Below are 20,795 nucleotides of genomic sequence, written 5' to 3'. Positions count from 1 at the left end.
CAAAAGACTCACAACCAATCAATTTTTAAAAAGTGGTATAATTACATCACAAATAAACGTTTTGCCTATACAAATGTACAGTAATTATCCCCCTATGAATATTCTCTTTATCCTTTAAGTCAGAGACTGACAATTCTCAAACATTACTCATTAAAAATGAAGAGTTCACCCAAAACAAGAAACATTTGTCCTTTACTCACCCTCATGTCATTCCAAACATCTACACCGATCATTCCTGCGCAAAACACCAATGATTTTTTTTTGATCCAATCATTCCTTTAAGCTTGAAAACTGACTCCACTGATTGGACAAAAACAGCTAAAACATTCTTCAAAATATCATGTTTTCATCTGAAGAAAAGCCTAAAAGTTTGGAACACGAGTGAGTAAATGTCATTTGAGTGAACTTTCCCCAACTATTAAGTGGTTAGACAATTAGCTCAAACGGTTCACATCATTCATCCTTAACCCAAGGTGTACTTGTTTAAAAACTAAACTTTCATAGACAAATTCATTTTACGGGATTATCGGTCACGGTCAACTATTCTGGCAACATGTCAGGTCTACATTTCACCATCAGCAAAGCACAACTATAACTTGAGCCAAGGATGAGCAGCGATGGCTTCTCTACTGCGGTCACCGTAATCATAAAGCAGCTCCTCGTCCTCCTGGATGTCTCTGGAAGCCAGGAAGATGAGGTGAGGTGTGCCGTTGATCTCATGCAGTTTGGTCTGGAGGTTGCCGTTTTTACTGTGGTTGATCAGTCGGCCCAGACGGTTGGTTTCTTTGGTAGCATCCACACTAGAAAAGTGCACAAGCAATTAGACTTGGAATTGAGACGAAGCTTTTACTTTGATTCGACAGAAAATGTTTAATGCCGCCATTTACACCTGGTGTTTTAATCCATCTCTTGTCCACTTTCAAACACTTCAGTCCTGATTAAAAAATAAAAATTCTGTCATTAATTCCTCACCCTCATGTCGTTGGACACCCGTCAGACCTCCGTTCATCTTCAGACACAAATGAAGATATTTTAGTGTAAAGCTGATGCTGAGAAAGGCTTCAGATAGGCCTCCATTGGCATTCAGTACATTTACACTCACAAGACCCATAAAAGGCACTTAAAACGTCGTTACAAAGTCCATCTCACCACAGTGGCTCTACAATAATTTTATGATGCAACGACAATAGTTTTTGTGCGCTAAAAAAAAAAAATCAAAATAACGACTTTATCCAACTTGTTCTTGTCTTCCGTGTGTGCCTCCACGACTACATCTGCATTTTGAGGAAGTATTGAATAAAAAATACTCCTGTTTAGAAATTTGACACAGACATATGAGAATCTATCAATATGTCTCCTCATCTGCACACTTTTGAACTAAAAGGCCTGAGGGATGTTGATTTGTCGCGAGTCTTCGTGAGGAGAATAGAGGAGTTTATGAATGAGATCAGCTGAGGCTCATATTACAATCAAACCGTACCGACACGGTTTTCATATTCATAACTCCTGACACATATTAACAAATTACTGTCACTATAAGACTTTGATGGGCGTTCCGTTTCCGAAAATATCTGCACAGACTATACCAATCACAACTGACTGGGTCATCGGACCAATCACCGCAGATTAGCGTCACGTAAAGGCGGGGTTTTGAAAAGTGAATCACTAAAGGAATCATTTGAGAATCGCTGTCAAAACAGGTAAAAATAAATGCATATTATAAGAAAACTAAAGTCTTTTTTGTCATTGCATGCATGCAAAACTGTTGTTGGGGACTTCTAAAACAATATTTGGAACATTTTAAATGCCATAATAGGTGCTCTTTAAAAAAAAAAGTCAGTTTGAAGACCTGCTACAAATCATTGCTCCGACACTAGCACAATTAGTCAATCTACCGGCACCGTCTCCATTTTTCTTGTTATGGAAACGAGTCCGGTTTTGCCACTCACTTGTCATTGGTCAGCTGTCAAAAAGGCTATCAGAAAAGCTGAACTTCTCAACTTAAAAAGACTCCACTTTTTTGAAAAAAACGTTTACTCCATAGGATTATAATGTAAAACAGACGCTGGCAGCTTCAAAAAAGACGTCAAGGGTGAACACGCCCTTAGACCCCGTTATACCTGCATGTCGGCCCCGTTTCCACCTGGTATTTAAATTTTTTTGGACGATCAAATCACAAGTGGATGACGCTAAATACAAGTGTAAACGGGGTCTAAAACATTGAGCTTGTCCACTTTCAAATCACTTCCAGAGGTAGCTGAAAACGCATTCGACCAGATCGCTTTCATAGTGTAAACGCTCATGTGGTCAAATGTGTTCGAAGAGCCACAAAAGACCGGCTACTTTCAGCCGACTGACCTAATGTGTAATCCTTACGGGAAGTACTCTAGCCAGACGGGATTTTAACGGTCTACTGGAGACCCAAGTTTAGTTTGAAGATGACAAATGTGTCAAGCACAATGTTCTCTCACCATTCACGATTTCTAAGGGTGCGTTCACACTTGTCATGTTTGGTTCGATTAAAACGAACCCTGGTGCGATTGCTGGGTTAGTGCGGTTCATTTGAGCATATGTGAACGCTGCCATCCGAACCCTGGTGCGGCCCAAACAAGCGGATCGAGACAAGATGGATCTCGGTCCGCTTCTAAACCAACTCTGGTGCGGTTAAATTGATATATGAACGCAACACGGACCAAAGACATGTAAACTAGGCATGTGCCGGTATCAAATTTTCATGTTGCGATTAATTGCTGAAGCTTTTATCGCGGTATACGGTATTATCGCGATATTGACATTTGTTGCAAAAAAAGCGTTGTCATACTATAACAGGTTTAATAACTTTCTTATAACAAAAAGAACCAAACATTTAAATACAATAAAGCAATACACAAAAATGTATAAATATTTAAAACATATTAAAGTGCTAAAGAATTATAAAGAACAATAGGTAACACTTTAAGGTCTCACTAGTTAATGCATTAACATCAACAAAGAGCGAATAGCTACATTTTTACAGTTATTACTCTTTAATAACGTTAGTTAAAAAAGCAACTGTTAGTGTGTGTTAGCTCAGGTCCATTAAATACAGTTACAACTTTTGATATTAATAATGTGTTATTAAATGCAGAAATGTACATTTAACTAAGATTAATACACGTTTTAGAAGTATTTTTCATTGTCAGTTTGTTAACGAATGGACTAATGTTAAATTATAGAGCCTATTGTAAAGTGTGTGACTGAATAACAATCAGAACATATTCAAACAATATCTAGGGCATGTAATTTAGTCCAGATTAAAATATAACGTTTTTAAGTTTGAAAATGAATAGCCTTACGCCTTTAAGTATTAAGTATTTGGTATGTGATGCGATTTGTTTTACGAGGATTACCGGTGAAATGGCTGCATTTCTGCTGTTTCCGTCAGCGCCCTCTGCTGTCAGAGAGTGAATGTGCGTCTCCTTCACTCCTTCCGCCATGTGCTCATGCACGTTGGGTTTGTTTACATCAGTCCAAGTATTGTTCATTTTAAACGGTTGATGGGTAAAGTAATCTTAAAATGCATTCTAAAAATCTGAATAATTCGTACAAAATAATTATTCACGGTATTTTGAAGTGCCCACGATAACAATATTGTGCATGTTCATTATTGCGGTTTATCGTATTACCGTTTACCGGCACATGTCTAATGTAAACTAACCAAAAACAGGACGTGATGTCACAAGATGCGACGCTACAAGTCAGCTGATTTGACGACGCGGAAAGATCGGTGCATCCAAAATGAGTAGAGGACAAACGAGGAGCAGCGAGGAGGTAAAGAGCCTCATCAATATATGCAGATCTGCGTTTCTGCACAACGGAGGAAATCCTGCTGCTGTTCTGAATGTTTTAAACATTTGATGAGCTCTTCGTGAGTTCTCAGCTGGTAAAAAAAAAAAAAAAAAAAAATGTACACGCATAAAATGATGGCATTTAATCAGCACACAGCATTGTTTTGAGATGGTGGTCCAGTGGGTTAAACCACTTAACTGATATACACAAGGTTGCTGGTTCTATCCCAGCGGTCGCCACCAGTGTGTCCTTGAGCAAGGCACTTTACCTCACGTTGCTCCAGGGGGATTGTCCCTGTAATTAGTGCATTGTAAGTCGCTTTGGATAAAAGCGTCTGCCAAATGCATAAATGTAAATGTAAATGTTTTGAATGTTCATGAGCAGCTCCGTCGCGAAATATACGTCATAAAAGCCGACCAATCAGATTGTGAGCGTATCCCTATGCCTTTGGTTCAGTAACTTTAGGTTTGCTGTTAAAAATGCCAGTGTGAACACCAAGCGGACCAGGACTATAGGTTGTTTTAGTTTTTTGGTCCGGACCAAACTACAAGTGTGAACGCACCCGTAAGGCCGGTTCACTACGGGACGATTTTCGTGCGTGTTTAACGCCTCGTGACTAAACAAAGGGCGCCAATGTGAGTGTTCACACCGACACGCAAAACGCCAGGCGTAAAAGCGTCATAAAAAAAAAAAAAAAGCACCTCGGGTTCGTTTTTTTATTTTGACGCGGCGTGTTAAAAACTGGCCGACCAATGAGATCCGCGCTTTTGTTCACGTGTCTGGAGCTGCTGAAGTGACAATAAAACACCACTTGGTGGCGCTCAAGCACAAAATCGGTCTTGCCGAGCACACATTGATACGACAAAGTAGTAAGTAAACAAAGAAGAAGATGAGCTGCTAATGCTGCCTGCCAGTTAGCAAAAAGTGTGTGAATGGTTTTGGCCATAGACATAATATATCTGTGGTTTTGGCAAGCACGTAAATACTGTCTCTCGTCTTCTTCTGTGTGACAAGCGAGTGTCAGAAGCGTAAAGTGGCGCAGCACCACCTTGTGTACCGGGAGCGCATCTACTGTATGTGCACGTTCACTCGGCGCATCGCCAGTGGAAATCGCTTGGGTGTGAACACAAGACGCGCCGAAAAACTCCACGAAAAACGCTGGCGATAAGCGCGCGCGATATTAGTCCTGGTGTGTACAGGCCTTAACACACAGAGTTCGACTGGTCTTGCGTCTGTCAGATAAACTAAAGCTGCTGCTCTCCGTGTGTTTGTCCGTCTTCACCGGGCGCGTTCATTTTAGGGCCGAAATAAACGTGCAGGTAAAGTTCCCGGTGAACATGGTGAAAGAGTTTAGACAGAGAGTAGTAGCTAGGGGTGCACCGATCCGATATTAGGATCGGATATCGGCCGCGATACTGACAAAATAGCTGGATCGGGGATCGGAAAAATGAACAGATCCACAAGCCGATTTTTCCGTCGCAGCAGAACCGACGTCATTCGTCAGCTTCACGTGTGTCGCATGCTAGAAGAGACTCGGCTGTGTGGAGGAGATATTTCATGCTTGCCACGCGAACTAGTTCGCAATGTCTGCAAAGTAACTTAAATGTTTCGAGGGGAGGTGGTATTACTGCAAAATCAGGGTTTTTCCTGCATTGAACATTTTTTGACGGCCGCCAAAGCCTAATTTGATGAGTTATTGTGATTTACGAGCGATGTAGAACAGATGCTGCGCTTGTGACGGAGTGACAGAGAGACCGATCTGAGAGCTCCTCCCCCGCGCGCGCTCTCTGGGTCTTCAAAATAATCAGCGTTAGCTCTCTCATATTTCACATATTAATCCAAATCAAAAGGTCGGAAGACCGAAACCATGTTGCACGTGACACATTCGGACAAATTTGTCCTTGAAATATCGCTGGTTGTGAATTGCGCTCAAAAAACATTGCCTCTTCTCTGACCAGCTGACATAAAGCATACTTTCAATAAACGGGAGACAAATTATATCCAGTTATGAAGTGTTTTCTGTGTGTTGACATCTTTCGCGATGTTCTTACAGACGGGATTCACACACAACGCGTCTGCTAATGTCCGATTCGCGACCTAATGACTCCTTTGAACAATCATTTTAACGACTGGTTAGAACAACTGATCTGTCCAACACTGAACTCATGAATCAGTTTATTAATTTACTCAGAACGCAACTGAAATGAGAACACAAGTGTGCTTACCCAATTTAGCAAGAGTGGGTAGTAAGAATTATTTTTAATTATCAACAGTATTTCAGCTTATTTCTGTTGACAATATGTAGTAAAATAAATAGGCCTAGCCTACAATCATTTAGACAGGAGTGAGGTGAAACCAGAACAAAGTTGTTATTAGCTAGCTGATCATTTTTATTAAATTGCATATGGCAGAAAATTAAGACTATTTGTTAATTTGTAATGCTACTTTTTAATATTGATATGATTATATACCAAAACAATGATCTGTAGTGTAAAAAATGTTTGGTAACTGTCAGATTACTATTGTATGTTTGACTGTTTTTTGTTTCCACTGCTACATTTTATTTATTTAAAGAAGTTTGATTACATTCTATTTTAGATTTGAAAGCACAATTGTTTTTTAAATAAATAAGAATAACACTTTACATTCATCTGTTATTTTGTCTTAGTTATGTTTAGTTAGTAAAGTCTGGTGCCTTTAGTCTCTTCAAGGAAGGTATAAGGTGGAAGATATACAGTTTATTATTAATTCAACAATAGTATCGGATCGGTATCGGGTATCGACAGATACACAAAGCCCAGGCATCGGTATCGGGACTGAAAAAGTCGGATCGGTGCACCCCTAGTAGTAGCTAAAGCTAACTTAGTTCTAAAAAAAGTTCCTGGATGCGGTGTACTAGCTTTTACACATGCATTTTGTTATCTAAAGTTACATTTTGCGAAATTCAACACGACAGCGATCAACTTGAGCTAAGCATATTGAGTATTTATCATCTCTACTAATGGTTCGCTAAGTGTATAACATTGTAACTTTATGCTAAGTAATGTTATGTTCGCTATATTAGGCAGCTACGTGTGCTAGTGAGACATGCTTCATGAAAACATAAACCAAAAAAAAAAATGTATAATCAAAATCAAAGATTACCTGTCCAGCAGAAATACAGCCTCTTGAACTCAAATCAAACGGGTGCGCCAGGTTTTCACAACAAAATCCGCCCAATTGCTACTCAAAACAAGCCCAATCGGGTTTCTCCGCGTTTGGGGGGTAAAATGTGTCTTTTTGGTAGAGCTGCCACCTAAAATTCGCAAATCCCGGGGCAAAATATCACATAATTGGGGTCGCTTCAACCCACGGACATGAAAAACAGCCGCGGCAACAGTGTTGAAGTAGCCCGACTTGGCAACACTGGGGCACATGTGGGCAGATCCTGGAGCAAAAGCGGTGGTTGCCATGGTAACGAGAGAGAGTGACAGTCGCCCAAGCCAATCACTTGATTCGGCCCGAACGAAAATAATGAGCGGTGTTTATTGCAGATTAAAAAGTCTAGAGTCACTCGATTTTTATACTCTCTTTTCCAGAGTACTTACATTTTAGTTATGTATTGACATATAAAGACAGTTTAAACAAATTTGGACAAAAGTGTTTTAGATCATTCTTACCCTACCCCACCTTTAATGTTGATGACTTGTTCTTAAAAATAAAACTATACTTTCCACATTTTTTTGTATTATGATCGTTTTATTTTTCTCACAAATGCTTGGTTTTTCACCGAACACGTAGTCATATCGTATTGTATCGATATCTGGCATGAAAATCGAGATATGAAATTGTCCATATCGTTCAGCCTTAGTTCATTTGTAAAATTGCATAAGCTTATTTTGTCCATTAGAACAAAAGACATGCATTTACCCGCCCATAGACCCTCCCCTTGAAGAAATCAGGACAGAAGTGGATGAAAATGGACAAGAGACGGATTAAAACCAGGTGTAAACAGGGCCACAGTTCACAATAAATCTTAAATTAAAGCATATGAATGGCCATTCAGAGATTCTTTACACCAGAAGCTACATGTTTGAATTAAACTCACCAATAGGTTTTGTCGTGATAGCGGAAATAGTACATGTAGCAGCCTGTAGAGGGATCTTGAGCATATTGAGACTCTCTTGCTTTGGCATCCGCCATCTCTAACAAATCCCCATGGTACTCCACTACAAACTGGTCTTTCTGAAACGCTCGGTCCGCAAAAATCCCTCTTCCTTTCCCTTCGATACACTTCACCTGATCGGAAACAGCAGATGCTTAAACCAAGGAATGAATGGTTTCACGATATAACATAGCTAAAGGCTTACCTTGAGCCCCTCTTCCACATCGTTTCTGATGAGATCATCAATGTGCTGCTGCTTTTCACACTGTTTGAAAACAACATGCCCATATTCAGCTCTCGATATGATCGAATAGTGCTGCTTGGTGCACTGGTAAAGTAAATACATGTTCAACATCGATTCATCCATTGTAATCCTCATCAAAAAGGCAATTCAAGAGAGCCATAAATGCCAAATTGTAATGTTAAAGTTGCTATGAAATGGAAGTAATGCAGATATTTTCTTCCATAGTATTGGAGGCGTACATATGAATGTAACGGACATTTGAGAAATAAAAAAATAAATTGTAGGGCTTGGTTCTATGCATTAGTTGTTGATCAGATGTTTAGGTTCACCCAGAAATGAAAATGATCCCATGATTTACTCTCCCTCAAGCCATCCTAGGTGTATATGACATTATTCTTTTAGACGAACACAATCGGAGTTATATATTTTTTTTAATATCCTGGCTCTTCCAAGCTTTATAATGGCAGTGAATGGTAACTTAGTTTTTGAAGCCCCCCAAAAAAACTATACGATACAAAAACTATATAAGCCACGAAGTCTGCGTTTGTAAGAAAAACATACATATTTATATCAATGGCCGTACGATTGTCTAGATCCGACGTAAGAGTGACCTCTGACCCCTAGGAGTAGACTCCTCTCGCGGTTCAAAAAACAAACTCAAGCTCCTCCTACATTTCTCTTTATTTAAAAAATAATAATAAAATTCTCGTTTTAGACTTCTAATAACCGGTGTTTAGTTTTGCTCTATCCTCTGCGCTTCCACGTTCATGAATGGGTCATACATCAGGTCAGAGGTCACTCTTCTGCAGAAACTCCACTCGCTAGAAAAGTTATAAATATGGATATTTTTCTTACACAAACGTGTCGCTTCGCTTCAAAAGGCCTTTATTAACCCCTGGAGCCGTATGGATTACTTTTATGATGGATGGATGCACTTTTTTGGGCTTAATCTAAAAGATACCAGTCACTGCCATTATAAAGCTTGGAAGAGCCGGGACATTTTTTTACTATAACTCTGATTATATTTGTCTGAAAGAAGAAAGTCATGTAGACCTAGGACGACTTGAGGGCGAGTAAATCATGGGCTAATTTAGATTTGTGGGTGAACTATCCCTTTAAGCAGACTAAATGATTGGAGAATCCTACATACGTCCAAAAAAAAGAAAGAAAGAAAAGTAGTCGTTTTTTATGGGGCGCCGTTTGTAAAGCGGCTCACGCTGAAAATAACAGCAACATTTTGAAACATTTAGCTTCAAACAATGTTTAAAAAACTGGTATGAATTTTTGGCGGTCACTTTTTTAGCACATTTACAACAATATTTATCAACTTAGAGATATTTTAAATAGTTAAATCTAAATGTTAAATGTTAAATCTAAATGTTAATTGTTAAATCTAAATCTAAATGTTAAATCTAAATGTTAAATCTAAATTTTAAATCTAAATGTTAAATCTAAATCTAAATGCTAAATCTAAATCTAAATGCTAAATGTTAAATCTAAATGTTAAATCTAAATCTAAATCTAAAATCTAAATGTTAAATCTAAATGTTAAAACCGGTTATCTGCATTCTGAATTTGCATATTAGTTAAATATTTAGTTTCACCCGAAACATTTAGATTCAACATTTATATTTAGATTCAACATTTAGATTTAGATGTAACATTTAGATTTAGATGTAACATTTAGATTTAACATTTAGATGTAACATTTAGATTTAACATTTAGATTCAACATTTAGATTTAACATTTAGATTTAGATTTAACATTTAGATTTAGCATTTAGATTCAACATTTAGATTTAGATTCAACATTTAGATTTAACGTTTAGATTTAACGTTTAGATTTAACGTTTAGATTTAGCATTTAGATTTAGATTCAACATTTAGATTTAGCATTTAGATTTAGCATTTAGATGTAACTATTTAAAATATCTCCAAGTTGATAAATATTGTTGTAAATGTGCTAAAAAAGTGACCGCCAAAAATTCATACCAGTTTTTTAAACATTGTTTGAAGCTAAATGTGTCAAAATGTTGCTGTTATTTTCAGCGTGAGTCGCTTTACAAACGGCGCCCCATAGTTTTTAACTTGGAAATCCACTTATGACATTCTGATTGAATAATACCAGGTAAAAGAAAGTGGAAACGCATACGTGGATGAATCGTTCACAATAAGAGCTATAACATGCATATCTTCATACTGCTTTCAAGAATAAACCATTTAAAAACGCTTCAAATTCTGGAAGCGTTTAACAACCTTCAACTCAGCTTTGCTTTTCCTGCAACTTCGTCTAACAGGGTAATAATCAGTGACCTTTCGATTGTGTTCAGACGCTTTGCCTTTCAATCTGAGGAAAATAAGAGAAACACACATGGTAAGATCAAAAAAAGATCTCTCCGCAAATAAACTAAGCACTCACACCGACAATATATTATACGTACTTCCTCTCTGACTTTTCCCCATTCATTCTTTGCCCAGATTTTGTAGGCTTCCTCATCCCAGAGTCTTTCTGAGGCACATCAATCTGATCGTGATGTGCACAGTGAAGGATCGGCTTGCCAGCGTTTCCTTGTTTCGGTGCATTGAGCTCATCTGCATCTTTGACTAGCCAGGGAAAGAAGAAAGTAGTAAGCACAACAACTTTGACCATGACAAATGTGCATCTTTATTCCGATATAAACAAATACCTTCACTTTGTTTGCTTGCGTCCGCTGCAGAATTGTCTTCTAATATTGGGGCGAGTGGGTTATTCCGAGGCAGCTTGTTTTGATTCAGACAACTAAGTATTGTTAGCTGACTTTGGCTTGTCTGAAACACAAAAAGGTATATAATCACATTAATGTATTATACGCATGGTTAGATGTTTTAAAGGAATAGCTCTCACACACACACACACACACACACACACGTGAAATTTCATGACTTACTCTCATGTATGGGTTTCTTCTGTTGATAGATATTTGAAAGATTTCAATGAAAGATAAGAAAACAGTTGATGGTCCCCATTGACTTCCATAGTAGGACATAAACTATGTAAGTCAATGGGGACCAGAAATAGTTTGGTTACCAATATTCTCCAAAATATCTTCTTTTGTGTTCAACAGAAGAAACTCATACAAGTTTGGAACAACATGAGGATGAGTAAATGATGTAAATATTAATTTTTGGTGTGAACTATCCCTTTAAGGTGTCAAGTAAAATTCATTCATAAATTCAAACGCATCTCTCCTACCGTTGGCTTTCCGTGTTTGTTTTCTTTAGCCTGCTCAGCTTTCTCGTCCACAGGTCTCCGCTTGGTCGACTTTTTGCCTAATGAGTACATAAATAAAGCTTATTTCACAAAGTATTGTGTGTATTCATTCTGCAAATAACGTCAGGATTCGAGCTGCAAAAAAACTGATCCCAGAAAACACGAACATGACCGAAAAATGCCAGATCGATTCAAATAATCATCGTTTTTCACAACCAAAGAAGTTCGCTAAACGGACGCACTTCATGCTAATTTTGTAACATTATTATTTTACCTTTCCCCATCTTTGATTAGATTTCCAACAACAATCAGAAAAGGTTATAAACAGCACAGCATGCTGAGATAAATAACTGGGCGTCAGGCTGACGGGGTTTTTAAATATCAATCGTAGCGTTCATTGGTCAAACTCTTGTGGAGAAGGCGTGTGATTGGTTTAAAGAGCGCCGTGCCACGTGACGTCCTTCCGATATGATTTTTATTATTTTATTTTTTATTATTCAGTGCCACAAGAACAAGAAGTATTACATACGCACATTAACATTATCTGCCAGGAAATGAAAAAAAAAATAATAATAATAATAATAATTCCAGTGCTTTCAAAGCATTACATGTTTTTGTTTTTAGTTTGTTCCAAAAGATTTACATATAATTTAGTCATTTATAAAATGTGAATATTTTGGTTTGCACCGAGCCCACTTCTTTTTATGTATATTGTATTTTCCTAATAAAATAAATAATTATGTGTTCTATATATAGTTGTTCTTGCTATCAATGACACACATTTCTATCATACAATTCAGTTTTCTATTAAGAATCTTTCCAAAGTAATCTTGAGTAAATACAGTGGGGGAAAAAAACAAACAGATGCAGTTTCTACACAGGTAGATGAAATATTAAGCTTAAATCTTTCCAAAACATGATCAATTCTGTGACGTATTCCGTTAGACACTTCCTTAATTTTGTTATTAACACAAAACATTTGTCAATTTCCATGCTTTGATCCAAGAAGATATTACCAAATAAAGAAGACCAGAATCTTGCTGAGACACAAAAAGCATTTCTTATATCTTTATCGTTGCTTCCGATATGAAATACTGCTGTTTACCAGTGTCCAGTTATAAATAATATGTATTAAATACATACATAAGTATGCAAAAATACTGTTTTTACTCTCTCAACGTATTAATGCATTGGAAATAATTTCGTAATAAACATTATTGCAAAGAAAATATTTGTACATAATCCAAAACACACTAGAAGTTTTGTATAGATACAGTCAAAGAAAAAGTATACAATGCTCTGAATTGCAAAGTTATGAAACATTATGTTATGTACCTAAATCCTGTTTACCATAATTCTGTGAATATTTTGAGACCTAACTTTTTCTGTGACAGAAGTGATAGAAACTAACTTTCATAATGCGCAATATTAGCCAAATTAAATTGATTTCCAGGGGCGTTTTTACATTTATAAGAGCAATTGTTTAACCCTACGGTATTAGGCGTATGCATGATCTTATATATCAAATTCTTGCATTAAATCAATAAATTAAATTAGTATAATAAGACTGAGTATTATAATTTAAAGATGCATTTTCACTGCAGTTACGATAATGCTATGATATTACTATTAAAATAATAAAAAAGTGATATTTCTATATCATAAAATATGATATAACTATATTATATTTTTGCCCACATACACTGAACAAAATTATAAAAGCAACACTATTTTTTTGCCCCCATTTTTCACGAGCTGAACTCAAAGATCTAAGACTTTTTCTATGTACACAAAAGGCCTATTTTTCTCAAATATTGTTCACAAATCTGTCTAATGCTGCGTTCACACCAAACGCGAATTGAGCGTCAAAATCGCGTCTACCGCGTCTAGTTTCACGCGAGAACATTTTGAATGCATTCGCGCGTCGGCGGCGAATTGGACACGCGTAGAAATCGAGCGTTTGAAGCGAAATTGACGCGCATTCAAGGCACTCCAGGAGAAATACGTCATAAAACACCACTGCCTCTTTTCATTTTCATAAAAAATATATATTAAGCATTAATAGCCACACAAATGTGGTCCAGGCAACTCCTACATTATCTTCACTACATGTATATTTAAATATCCTTAAAATATAAAGTTATTAAACTTCTCTTTGCCCTCAGTCTAAACGATTTGGCATAAATAGGTGCTCTCTTTATAAATAAACCACATATTTGAGCTTTAAACAACTACATTCTCACCTGAAAAAGTCTTAAAACTACATTTTGTGACACAAAAGTGGTATTTTTAAATTATGTGGGGTTTCTCCTCACGTCACTTTACCACGTGACCGCAGCGAGCAGGCTCCTGATTGGTTAACGCGGCGCAAATTGACACCAAAGTTAAAAATTTTCAACTCGGGCGTCAGACGCGAATTCGCTTCAAACGCGTGAATGCACAAAAGCACCACTCGCGTGTAACGCGCAAGACGCTCAATTCGCATCCAATTCGCGTCATTCGCGCGACCTCCAGACGCGCGTCAACGCGTCTTTCCATTGACTTAACATTGAAATCACTCGCGCCAGACGCTCTATGCGCGTTTGATGTGAACGCAGCATAAATCTGTGTTAGTGAGCACTTCTCCTTTGCCGAGATGATCCATCCACCTCACAGGTGTGGCATATCCAGTGTTGGGAGTAACGCGTTACAAAAGTAATGCATTACAGTAACATATTACGTTTTGCTGTAACGCAGTAGTGTAAGGCATTACTAATACATTTTCAGTAATATTTTACTCGGTACATGTTCAGTAACACAACACACTTTTAGCGCAAAATTTTATTGTAAAAAAAAAAAAAACAACAGCAAGACCGCGAGACATTCTCATACTTCGAGGACAAGGAAAACTTAATAGTCAAATGCAACCTTTGTCTAAAACCAAAAGAACTATCGACGTCGCGAAATAGCAATTAAAAAAAAACATCACGGTTTTGTGTTGTGAACCTCTCGAATTCATAGAGAATAAAATAATGACAACGAGGGATGATTCAAGGTACCAAAATTCCAGTAGTCGGTACCAATAACATCAAAATTGTACGGTACCAATTTCGGTACCACAGCTAAATGTTTTTTTTTATTTATTATTATTACATTTATTATTTATGATAATAATCATAAGTAAATAAACATTTAAAGGCTGTATGCTGTTTAAAAGTAACATTGTTTATAATAAAAAAAGATCAAGTGATATTCTCATAGACAATACATAGCTATCTATGAGGATGATGTTGATAATTGAACCCACCTTTATTTAAATAAATGTGACCTCTGACCTGTGATGAATTGAGGTCCTACAGCTGGATTAGGATGCGTTTTCCATACATACAATGACAAAACTCCCTGCATGGAGAAGATTGGAAGCAGATGTATATAGTGCTGTTTAATCTCTGTTTATTAAACACTTCAAAACCTTGTGTACAAACGACCGAAATCTTAGTTTTCATTTCAACAAAACAGGCCTAGAGATACATTTGCTAAAACAAGCTTTAAAGTTAACACATGAAAAAATACTATAGTATATTATAGTAAAATTACTCGTGTTTTTGAACCGTACTATAGTAAATGTACTACAGTAAATTAACAAAATGTAGTAAATACTATAATATACTACAATTGACTGTAGTATCTTTACTATAGTACGGTTCAAAAACAGTAAAGTAAGTCATTTTACTGTAATTTTACTATAATATACTATAGTATTTTTTCATGTGGGTTTTCACTGCCCCTGTTTTTTACAGATTACACAGTTAACGTGCGTCTGTCCATAGTGTATCATTCAAAATAAAAAGAAAACGAAGGTTGAAATTATGTGCATTTGTCATCGTCATGATCTGAGAAGAGCATCTCCTTGAATCGTCTTTTTTTCTCCGTGTTTTCATTTACTCTCCTCCGTTTGTCCTGTTTTCTCTGTATGGATTCCTGTTTTATTTTCAGCAGTTCACTTTCCTCTCCTTTGTACGCGACTTCCAGTTTCTCACGTAAAATCTCTCGCGCTCGTTTTCTGTTCAGATCCACCGATCTGGTCTGGTGACACTGCAAGAGAACAGGAGACCCTTTAAATATAATATTTTAAAAACGGTCAGATTACACAAGACAATGTTGGCTTGACACTTATAGGCATCATTGGCACCATTTCCTGAGGGATTTGGGATAGTCAAGAAATTACAATTAGATATACACGTTTTTTGCTTAACCCTCTGGGGTTCTTCGGGCATTTCTGACCCCAATTTTTTTTTTTTTAATGTTGAAAATCCTAGCTTCATCGGTCCGAAACTTGGTGACTTTATTGGTACTTGGTATATGAACACCAAAAAAAATTGGGGACAGGATTTGAAAAGTCTAAGTGTTCGTAAAAACAAATAGTCACACTCAGGACCTTCGGGTCAAAAATGACCCCCATAGGAAATGAATGGGAAATTGGCAAAAATATGCAAATATAGAGTTTGTTTTGTGCATACAATCTACAAATCAGCCAGGATGCAGAAAAAAAGGACTCAACAGTGAAGGGGTGAATCTCTAAAACATCAAGAGTGCAAAAACCCAATTAGCTTTTGTAATGGCACGCGTTAATTTGTGTGTGCGTGTGTTTTTGTGTGTATAAGTGTGTGTGTCTGTGTGTGTGTGTGTGTGTGTGAGTTTTTCTGTCTGTTTTGCACTCTTGATGTTTTAGAGATTCACCCCTTCACTGTTGAGTCCTCTTTTTCTGCATCCTGGCTGATTTGTAGATTGTATGCAGAAAAAAACTAATTTCCCATTCATTTCCTATGGGGGTCATTTTTGACCCGAAGGTCCTGAGTGTGACTATGTTTTTTACGACCACTTAGACTTTTCAAATCCCGTCCCCAAATTTTTTGGGTGTTCATATACCAAGTACCAATAAAGACACTAAGCTACGATTTTTTTTTATTTTTTATAAAACACAAGATCCTCTATAGTGGTAAAAATGTGCTATTGTGTGATAAAAATGCTCAATGTGTCCACCGGATGGCACCGATCTCATTAAAAAAATTGCTTTCATGAGGCCTAGGCTTGACTCTAAAATGAAATACAACTTTAATAATAAAAAAAAAATATATATATAAAAAAATTAAAAATTATATATATATATATATATATATATATATATATATATATATATATATATATATATATATATATATATATATATATATATATATATATATATATATATATATCAGAGTTTCCGCTAGAAAAAAATGGTGCCGGTCAAAGTGACCGGCAGAGGTTTCGTTTTCCGGACATTTTGATGATATGCCGGTCAAATATCGCCTCTTAATTATTCAAGTTGAGGAAAACTGAAAGCAGTTTATGTAACTTAAAAAAATGACATAATCAGGCCGTATATGCAACATGTTTATTAGCCTAACTTTCAAATAGACGGGAAAAAAAACATGAACGTCCGATTGGCGTCAACCAACCCCCCTTCCCCACATAAAATATCCGAATATAGCATTGTTTTTACTCAAGCAAATTTAATTATAAACTCAGTATGTCTCATTTAGTTGGTAACATTTAAATTGGCCACCGTGTAAATGACTCCTTGTCAAATGAACTTGAACAAACAAATGACTAGGCCTATAACATTGTCTCGCGTCATTTTTGGCTACTTTTTACGCTTTTTTGCAGTGCTGAATTGTGCAGCTGCCGACTTAAAATCAAAAGTTCCCAGTGTCTCTCCACAACTTGCAATGCGCATAAGCCGCGTAACCTTGTTCTCCGCAAGGCGATCGCTGCTTCGTCTTGATCCGATTCTGCTGTGAGAACCCCCTCTCTGCAGGAACACTCGAGACAGGGATTACACAGGCTATCTTGGCGAGCTTGGTCCACTCTGGATACATTTCGCTGAAATCACATATGAGGACTTCGCAGGCTGTGGAGAAATGCAATCCTCCATAGCCACGGAGCGCTGTCATGACAGCGAGGGCATCACGTCGCAGGCTTACGGTATCGATAAGAGGAGCGGTGTCCGCAGACTCAAGGCTTGTAAAATGGCAAACAATCCTTCTGATCGCTGGTTCTGCATATTCTTGGAGAGCTATTTGTCAGATTTTAATCTGAAATTTTAATCTGACAATTTGACCGAAAAGATTTAATTTTTTCGGACATTTAATTTTTTTCCCGGCCGATGTCCGGTAATTACCGGACAACGGAAACCCTGATATATATATATATATATATATATATATATATATATATATATATACATACACATTTTTTATTATATTCAATGGGAAAAAATGGGTCATAATTATTGCATAAATATTAATTATAAATCATAAAATTATCTCAAAACACCAAAAAAGAAAAGAAAAAATATTGTTGAACAAAAATATATTTCATGGATTTTACTTAAATCTTTTTTTTTCATAATCCCGCCCTCCGGGTCATTTTTGACCCGAAGGTCCTGAGTGTGACCCATAAATGAAGAAGCCCAGAGGGTTAAATATCTTTTGAATAACTGGGGCTAAATGTATTCCTCTCTTCTCTTCATTGATATCCTGTTCGTCATGATCAATCAACCAATAATTTGTATACATTAATCCTACTAAGGATGGTCTTCAGATGAAAAAAAAACCCCAACACAAAATGGGTCATCCTCACGTTTGAGCTTCAACACGAACCAATGAGGTTCGTTCTCGTGTTACGCATCACATTTGAGCTTCTGTTTATGTTTGCTTCTCAATGTTCATATGTGGAAAAAAGCATTATTAAAGGATTAGTTCACTTTTAAATCAACTTTTGCTGATAATTTACTCCATGTCTTTCTTTCTGCAGTCGAAAAGAAATTAAGGTTTTGGATGAAAACATTCTAGGGGTTTTCTCCATATAATGGACTTAACTCCGCCATAACTTCCGCCAAGTGAGGTCAAATACGATCGTGGTCATAGATGTATATCGATCGTAGATCCTTCGTTCTACTGATCCGTGCAGGCGCTAATGAGGCATCTACGTATACATCTATGACCACGATCGTATTTGACCTCACTTAGCGGAAGTTAATACTGCTCGGTTTCTCACAGAAACTGATCGTTTCGCTAGATAAGACCCTTATTCATCGTCTGGTCTCGTTTAAAGCTGTACTGAAACTGTCCTGGAAAATCCTGGAATGTTTTCATCCAAAACCTTCCTTTCTTTTCGACCGCAGAAAGAAAAACATAGACATCTTGGATGACATAAATTTTCAGCAAAAGTTTATTTAAAAGTGAACTAATCCTTTAAATCTGTTCATCATAAAGCGACTGTGTCTCCTTAGAAAATTTGGACTAAACCTCTCAATTCATATGGATTATTTTTATGATGAACTTTTTGAAGCGTCAACGTGGTAGTTGCGTAGCTGTCAATAGAGGGACAGAAAGCTCTCAGATTTCATCACAAAGATATTAAATTGTGTTTCGAAGATGAACGAAAGTCTTACAAGTTTGGAACGACATGAGGGTGAATAATTAAAGGGTTAGTTCACCCAAAAATGAAAATTCTGTCATTAATTACTGACCCTCATGTCGTTCGACACCCGTCAGACCTCCGTTCATCTTCAGAACTCAAATGAAGATATTTTAGTGTAAATCTGATGGCTCTGAAAGGCCTCCATTGGCACAATGGCACTTTACACTCTCAAGACCCTTAAAAGGCACTAAAGACGTCGTTACAAAGTCCATCTCACTACAGTGGTTCTACAATAACTTTATGAATCGGCGACAATAGTTTTTGTGCGCAAAAAAACCCCTAAATAACGACTTACATAGTGATGACGATTTCAAAACACGGCATCATGAAGCTTCGAAGCGTTATGAATCAGTGAGTCGAATCATGATTCGGATCGCGTGTCAAACTGCCAAAATTTGGCGATTCAAACTGCTGATTCGACTCACTGATTCATAACGCTTCGAAGCTTCATGAGGTCGTGTTTTGAAATCGTCATCACTATGTAAGTCGTTATTCAGGGTTATTTTTGCGCACAAAAACTATTGTCGCCGATTCATAAAGTTATTGTAGAACCACTGTAGTGAGATGGACTTTGTAACGACGTCTTTAGTACCTTTTAAGGGTCTTGAGAGTGTAAAGTGCCATTGTGCCAATGGAGGCCTTTCAGAGCCATCAGATTTCAACTAAAATATTTTCATTTGTGTTCTGAAGATGAACGGAGGTCTGACGGGTGTCGAACGACATGAGGGTCAGTAATTAATGACAGAATTTTCATTTTTGGGTGAACTAACCCTTTAATATTTTTAATTCTGTTCTGTCTCTTTAAGATCATAAATGGCCTCACCTTTACGACGATCCCCGTGGGAATGTGTTTAAGCACGACGCAGTTGCTGGTTTTGTTGGTGGCTTGTCCTCCAGGGCCAGATCCCCGGACAAACTGTTCCTCAAGCTCTTCCTCGAGCACAACGGGCAGGTCAATCTGGTGCTTCTTACCAGCAGCCAAAACAAACGGCCATCCTGTTAATCGCCACTGAGGAGGAGAAAGTGTGTGTCTAATGTTCATGATTCCCCACTTCAACGTCCAGGCGGTGAAGAGCCGCAGACTGACTAAAGTCATCCTTTAAAGCTTCCCCTGGTCGCGACACATGAGGACACACACTCGTAATATAATCCAATTACGCGTATTTTAAGAAACAACCCTGAAAATAAACTACATAAACACAGTATTACTTCTTCTTTTACTTTGTTTATGATTCACTGATGTTCACATTGCCACCTACTGGGCTAGTATACAATATTACTGGCAGAATAATACAGTTAAGAATACATATTCTCTGTGGTTATGTGATTATATGTTAGAAAATACTGTTTTTATTAGTATACTAACTTGTTTGTAATCAAATCAAAAATATAATGACTTAAACATGACTAAAATTAACATTTGTGACCCTGGACTACAAAAGCAGTCAAGGGTCTTATGAGATTTATACATCATAAAGCTGAATAAATAAGCTTTCCATTGATGTATGGTTTGCTAGGATAGGGCAATATTTGAGACTATTTGAAATCTAATGGTGCGAAATATTGAGAAAATCGCCTTTAAAGTTGTCCAAATTATGTTCTTAGCAATGCATATTACTACTACTAATATTTTTACATATATATTTACGGTAGGAAATTGATGAATATCTTCATGGAGTATTTGTTCTTTACTTAATATCCTAATGATTTTTGGCATAACAGAAAAATTGATAATTTTGACCCACAATGCATTGTTGGCTACAAATATGACTGCTATGCGAATATGAGTGGTTTTGTTGTCCAGGGTCACATTTATTTAAACA

The 20,795-nt window shown here is 37.0% G+C and overlaps 2 protein-coding genes across 3 annotated transcripts; both read right to left on the bottom strand.

The window, feature by feature from the left end:
• Positions 1 to 19: 19 nt before the first annotated feature.
• Positions 20 to 11,853, bottom strand: kmt5ab (lysine methyltransferase 5Ab). Of its 2 annotated transcripts, XM_079814739.1 has the most exons (8): positions 11,741 to 11,853; positions 11,449 to 11,525; positions 10,904 to 11,024; positions 10,658 to 10,820; positions 10,473 to 10,563; positions 8,178 to 8,237; positions 7,916 to 8,106; positions 20 to 800 (listed from the first exon to the last, which is right to left on the bottom strand). In XM_079814739.1, exons 1-8 carry the CDS (start codon positions 11,748 to 11,750, stop codon positions 590 to 592), a joined length of 924 nt encoding a protein of 307 aa, XP_079670865.1. In that variant the 5' UTR covers positions 11,751 to 11,853; the 3' UTR covers positions 20 to 589. The 2 variants fall into 2 exon arrangements, with proteins under 2 accessions (XP_079670865.1, XP_079670864.1); XM_079814738.1 differs by lacking the exon at positions 11,741 to 11,853 and having other exon boundaries at positions 11,449 to 11,669.
• A 3,459-nt stretch (positions 11,854 to 15,312) lies between these two features.
• Positions 15,313 to 20,068, bottom strand: mtrfr (mitochondrial translation release factor in rescue; the record flags this gene model as incomplete). Its single annotated transcript, XM_079815303.1, has 2 exons — positions 15,313 to 15,540; positions 19,796 to 20,068. 2 exons carry the CDS (start codon positions 20,066 to 20,068, stop codon positions 15,313 to 15,315), a joined length of 501 nt encoding a protein of 166 aa, XP_079671429.1.
• Between the last annotated feature and the right edge of the window lie 727 nt (positions 20,069 to 20,795).

Source organism: Gobio gobio (assembly GCF_949357685.1).
Source record: "Gobio gobio genome assembly, chromosome: 4".
NCBI classification, from domain to species: Eukaryota; Metazoa; Chordata; class Actinopteri; order Cypriniformes; family Gobionidae; genus Gobio; species Gobio gobio.
This window is presented reverse-complemented; position numbering and strand designations above follow the sequence as displayed.